The 5985-nt window shown below is 48.2% G+C and overlaps 1 protein-coding gene across 1 annotated transcript; it reads left to right on the forward strand.

Annotated features, from left to right (window-relative positions):
* Positions 1-3628: 3628 nt before the first annotated feature.
* LOC123028812 (urotensin-2 receptor-like) lies at positions 3629-4807 on the forward strand. Its single transcript, XM_044441058.1, has one exon. The coding sequence runs from the start codon at positions 3629-3631 to the stop codon at positions 4805-4807; it is 1179 nt and encodes a 392-aa protein (XP_044296993.1).
* The last annotated feature ends 1178 nt before the right edge of the window (positions 4808-5985 follow it).

The raw sequence follows: 5985 nt of genomic DNA on the forward strand, positions 1-5985 counted from the left end.
CTCCCGGTGTGATGGTACCTGACGGGTGTCTGTCTAGCCTTGCGTCTGCTCCACACCCACCCCTCGTCCCTCACACTGCGATTCTTCTTTTCCCTTGGCCACCAGCTTCCCCGCATCTTGCTCTCTGCTCAGGGTCCTGCCGGAACCTGCTGGCCAGCTTCAGCTTAACCCACGATGGGCGACAGATCGCCCATGGCCCCCACACGGTCTCTCTTGGCCAATATTGCACTTTCTCCTCCCCCTAAAAAAGAAAGAAGAGCTGTGCTGGGTTAGACTGATGGTCCATCTCGTCCAGCATTTGGCCGGCCAGCTGCCCACAGGATCCCACAGGCAGGAGAGCAGCGCGACAGCAGCCTTCCCCACCAACTGGGGGCTGTAGGCACGCTGCCTGCCACAGTCGCCACTGTGCTAGCAAAAGGCGTGATGATGTGAGAAAACGTCACGTGCGGGGAGCACACAACTTGTCCAGAAGCAGAACTACGGTCCCAGAGGTTTCGTGGGAGTGGGACTCTACTTGCAGGCAAGGCACATGCTCTGGGCTTTGCTGCCTCGTGGGTTCAGCACACTCGGCGTCAGTGCAGCAATGGGCATTGTGGTCCCCAGCCCCTGAGCCTCTGCCTGCCTTAGTCTCTGGCTCTTGACGGCCTGCAGAAGCGCTTGTCTTCTGAGTTGATGCTGTTGTCTGCAAAAGAAAATGGTGAATGATGCCTGTGCAAAGAATGCTTTGGGTCAACCACGCCGTGCTCCCCTCTCGAAGCTGCATGAGAACGATCTTGACAACATGCCAGAGCCCTTCCCAGGGCAGTGTAGGGGGCTGAAAAAAAATCCTAACATTTCTTGGTTTTGTTTCTTGTTTTTGTTTTCTATTTGTTTTAATTGCAGTTGTTACAATTTGATTGCTTTGTTTTCATTTCTCCACTGATATCAGTGGGGAACAGGCCAGTCTTCTGCTGCCTGTGACTTCTGCATTTTGTGTCCAAAGGTCATGACATTTCTAGGTGTTCTATTATTCCCCCCAAAATAAAAACAACAACATTGTATTTGCCAAGTTTCTGGCTGATGGGACAAAGGGCACCATTTCTCTTCTGTCTCACAAGGTGTGTAGTCAACAAGCTTCCCACTGAATTTCTATGAGAGGATCATGTACCATGTTGCCTGTTATTTCACATAGGGGTTTTTTTTTGGGGGGGGGGTTCTCATTTTATAGACCCCACATTATATCGGTCAACTTCACCGTGTCCCCATTTTCTTTCTCTGTAACCATTCTGTGATTGTACAGCCTGTTTCAGCCGTTCCTCATATTTTTCCCAATATAAATAAGTGAAAAAAAATTCAAAAAGTTTTAACGAGAGAAAATGAGTTTTCATTCAGAACTTTGAATTTGCTTCTACAACCAAAATTAATGAAATAATGGGGCGTTGCGGTTTCCAGTTATTTTAAAAATGGAAAAAATGGTTATCTGAAAGGTTGTTACCAGTAGCCCACATATCTTTCCCTCTTTATACCCAAACAGGTGGGGCCCCTGGGGAGTCACAACAGCCAGGGCAGCCCTTTTCTCTGGTCTAGCAGCACTCTCCTTTCAGCTCTTAGCGGATGGACTAATCAGAGGAGATGGGCAGCCTCTGCAAGTGATCACAGCACTGTCCTTCCGCTGTTTGCAGCAGGAAGCCATTCAGAGGTGGGGCGGAATTTGTGTCTAGCAGTGGTTTGCAGAAAATGACTGGAGAGAGAACCCGTTGCATGGGGCATAATTTGCAACTTGGATTCAGAGAAATGGCTTCCTCGCAGATTGGCAGAAACACTGGAGATATTCACAGGAGTATTTTATTGAATGTAATCCAGAAAGAGCTGTTTCACTGCCAAAGCCCTTCACAGATCAAGCTAGATTCACAGGGCACCATCCTGCAGCCAATTGCCAGAGCAGCTCATGAGAATGGCAAATTTATGAGCAGAGAATTCTATGTAGAGCTATTGCTGTCTTGGTATCCCCAACATTGCTAATTTGGCATAAAGCAGGCGTGGACGGGGTATGGCTCTCTTTAAGGGATATGGGCGGAATCTAATGGTGGGGTAAAAAATCTGGCAGAGGCCCACAGTTCAGCTCCCCAGATCCTACCCTGTCCTGGTGTAAGCAGAGCCAGCTGGTCGCCATCCATCTGTTCAACCATCTGCAATTGGTACACTTTTTAATCACTAATGAAATGTGCACACCAAAAATCACGTAGTTGCACCACTTGCTTGCTTCGCCCAAACTTGGCTATTTGCAGACTCTGGAAAGAAAAGGAACCACGCTTTCCTAACCCCAATGTGACACTTAACCCTAAACTTAAAAGACAGACATAATCCTTATACATTCTTTGCCTAATTGTGGCTATTTCCAGGTCCTCAAGAAGGTTTTCATTTCACTGTTTTTCCCCTGCTCAACCTCAGCCTGAACACCAAGATAGAAATACCTATACATTCAGACAAACTGGAGAAATGCAACATTTTGAGCAGTTTTCTTTGTTTTGCATTGCCTATCTTCTAGAAACAAATAATAAAACTGTTTGGCCGATCCTGCATATTCCTTCTGCCAGGTCAGGGCCTCCATCAGATTCCAGTCTCCTAGATGAAGACTGAAGATCTTGACACCCACCCACTCAGGAAAAGCCAAATAAAGAATCACTCACTTTAATAACCCCCTAGCTTTATCCCCCACCCCCAAGGCATGCAGGAGACTTCCTTAAGGGAAACAGGAGTGGAAAACTTGCTGCACCCAGCTGAATTTTTTGACAGGGATCAGTTCTGACCTTGAAGGCCTAAAACCTAGCAAACAACTATGATAGCACGTGTAGGCAGTGGCAATGAGTGCACGCTGGCCCATCCTCATGAAGTGGAGCTTCTTGATAGCAGCAAAAATCACAAAAATTCTTTCTTGTCAGCTTTGAGGAATGAGAAGTAAAGCTTATTGCTCTCCCCAGTATGGCAATTTGGGAGCTGTAATCCTATCCAACTGGACAGAGGAAAGCTACTTTATGCACATAACTCTTTCCTTCCCTTTTAGCCACATTTTCATCCATTAAGGACTTTCCATTCCTTCCTGGATATGAATGAAAAACTAAAAGCAGGAAAGGTGGGAAGTAGGCTGAATTCAAGGAGAACTCACAGGAGAGATGGGCAGAAATGGAAAGATGAAGGAAAGGAAAAGAAACCGTGTGGGTGTGCAGTGCCTTGCTCAGTGACCAGCAAATGTCCAGAAATTGCTGCCGAGAGTGTTAGCATAGCACTTGAGTGTGAAGCCAAGCACCAGGCACGTCATTCCTCCACGCAGAGGTGAATGCTGCTTTTGAGAGGGGATCGCTTGGGGAAGTGCAACAGAGAGGACGGTGAAGAGGGAATCTGCTCGGCTGTTTCAAAAAGGCTTTCTGTGTTAATGGACCTGCAAATAAGACAGAGATATCAAAGAGCGAGAGAGCGAGCAGTCTCACTTTGAGCTGAAAAGCAGTGAGAAGATACCATGCTGTTAAGTCCATAGTGTGGAACATGGACTTCTTTGCATCACCTTGATTCTCCAGGGAACGGTAAAGAGCATCGCCAAGAACAGCCTGGAAAGAAGACTGAGGTACCCAGCAGGCCTGTATCATTGCATATGGGAAATAGGTCCCCCTCCCCACAGTTTCTCCCCATCACACTTGCCGTCCTTTCCCTCAGTCCTTTAAACTGCCACGAGGGCTGCACACAGTATGTGCATGTGCTGTACTTTTCCTTAGACCTGGAGGTGCCCCTGGCTAACACAATGACGGCAGAGCTCATTGAAGACACTTCCTGGAGCAATTCCTCTGAGGACCCTGAGTTTGGAGAGGAAAGTCCCATCACTGGGGTCTTGGGTGCAGTGCTTCTCCTTATGTGCCTCATTGGGGTGACGGGGAATCTCTATACGTTGGTGGTGGCCCTTGGCGGAATGGCGCTTCGCTCGACGGGTTCTTTATGCGTGTATGTGGTCAACTTGGCCCTGGCGGACTTGCTCTACCTTTCCACCATCCCTTTTGTGGTGTGCACCTATTTTGCCCAGAACTGGTTCTTCGGGGATGTGGGCTGCAGGCTCCTGCTTAGCTTGGACCTACTCACGATGCATGCAAGCATCTTCCTGCTGACGGCTATGAGCTTGGAGCGTTACTGGGCAGTGACCAGACCCTTGAAGGCCAGGCGGGCTGGAAACAGTTACCGCAAATTTGTCAGCGTCGCCACATGGATCCTCTCCTGGTTGCTTACTGTGCCCATGATGGTCATGATCCAGCAGCGGGAGGGCAGCAACCACAAGCATATTTGTTTTCCTACATGGACACCTGAGGCCTTCCGGGTTTACCTCACAATCCTGTTCAGCACGAGTATCCTTGGGCCCGGCTTGGTCCTAGGCATAGTGTACTCCCGCCTTGCTCAGGCCTACTGGGCTTCCATGAGAGCCGTACAGCCATGCGTGACGAGCAGAGTACTGAAACAACAGCTGTTCTCCAGGATTTTTGGCATCATTGTAGCTTACTGGGCCTGCTTTGTGCCATTTTGGGCCTGGCAACTAGCCAAGCTGTACTGGTCAGAGGGCTTGGCGATGGGGCCCACCACTCAAGCTTACCTCAACTTTGGTGTTACCTGCCTGACCTACAGCAACAGCTGCATCAATCCGTTCCTTTATACTCTGCTCACCAGGAATTACCGCGAGTACGTGGCAGCTCAAGCTGGGGAGAGGCGGGGTGGGGAACATGCGCTCTTCAGGAGGAGGAAGCACCAAGCAGAAAGGAGATCTGTGGCACAGGGAGAAAGGACTGGATAGAGAAAGCAAAGGGTTCCTCCCGGTAATGATCACCAAAGTGTGTATTTGCATGTATGAATTTGCATGTATGAATCAACCTAATCCCTTAGAGCATCTTCCAGAGCTTTGCAGTGGGGAGGTGTCCCACTTTACAGAGGACAATTCTCAGTTTTAGAGATAAGTCACAGAACGATATTATATGTGACGGGTCCCCTCTGTTTGAAGGAATGCCTACCCCATGTCTAAAGAAAGGAGACCAGCAGGGGCCTTGAAACTCCCCTTGACAGTTGGCACCTGTGCAGAAGGCAACGCAGAAAAGCACGCAGCTCCCCTGGTCACAGCCAGGCTGTGGCAAAATGGCTAGTGTTTCTATTTAAATAATAGCAATCATTTGTAAGTGTGCACTCCTAGAAGTTAACACATGCAGATCCTGTGCATATTAGTGTACTTCCCTGCACCCCGATGCATTTCCTCCTTTTTTGGGAATGTGAAAGGTGCCACCTAACTTCCTGCCTCTCAGCTCTCAGATATGATGCGTGGGCACCTGACTCATGGGATTCCCTTTCCTGAATCACTCATCTGGCTTTCCCATTAATCAGACTCAGATGGTGCTGCTGCTTCAGAGTTTGGGGCAGCCTATGACTTGTCTCGGTCTGGCAGAGTGGGCCTGCTGCTGTTTTTATGAAGTTGCATTTCATTATATTTCTCTTTTCTAAGAATGGATTAGAGCCAGATGTACCCATGTCTGCATTTGACCCCACAAAATGTATGGGACCTAGGATTGCCATGACTAACTTAAGCTACATTGATCAGCTATGACTAAGTCTGGAACCAACCCATACTTGTTCATTGTCTTCAAGGTGAAAGCTCTGAATGCTGAATGTTAAACAAAGAGGAATTGTAACTAGAACAGAAAGGGTTCTTTTGATATCTAGAGACCCTTCGAGTCTCCTGCGGGATGCTTTGGTATCAGAGAGCACTGCAGTGAACTCTGGACTGGTTCCTACTCATTCAGGACCTAGCCACACACACTAAAGTATTGGACATTCATGTCCTCTTTTTTACAGTGGTCACCCTCTCTGCATCTCCCCATTTATTGCGCTTCATCTGATTTCTACTGTTTACTTATCTCCGGTAGAACCATCTGTGTGGTGGATCTTTTAGGAAGACATTGGAGGAAGGTTGCAATGTTTAGTGCA

The sequence above is a fragment of the Varanus komodoensis genome, unplaced genomic scaffold (assembly GCF_004798865.1).
Source record: "Varanus komodoensis strain SLA01 unplaced genomic scaffold, ASM479886v1 scaffold39, whole genome shotgun sequence".
NCBI lineage: Eukaryota > Metazoa > Chordata > Lepidosauria > Squamata > Varanidae > Varanus > Varanus komodoensis.

What these genes read in the sequence shown, in the direction of transcription:
- LOC123028812 (XM_044441058.1), top strand. Translation starts at nt 3,629, where the DNA reads ATGGGAAATAGGTCCCCCTCCCCACAGTTTCTCCCCATCACACTTGCC.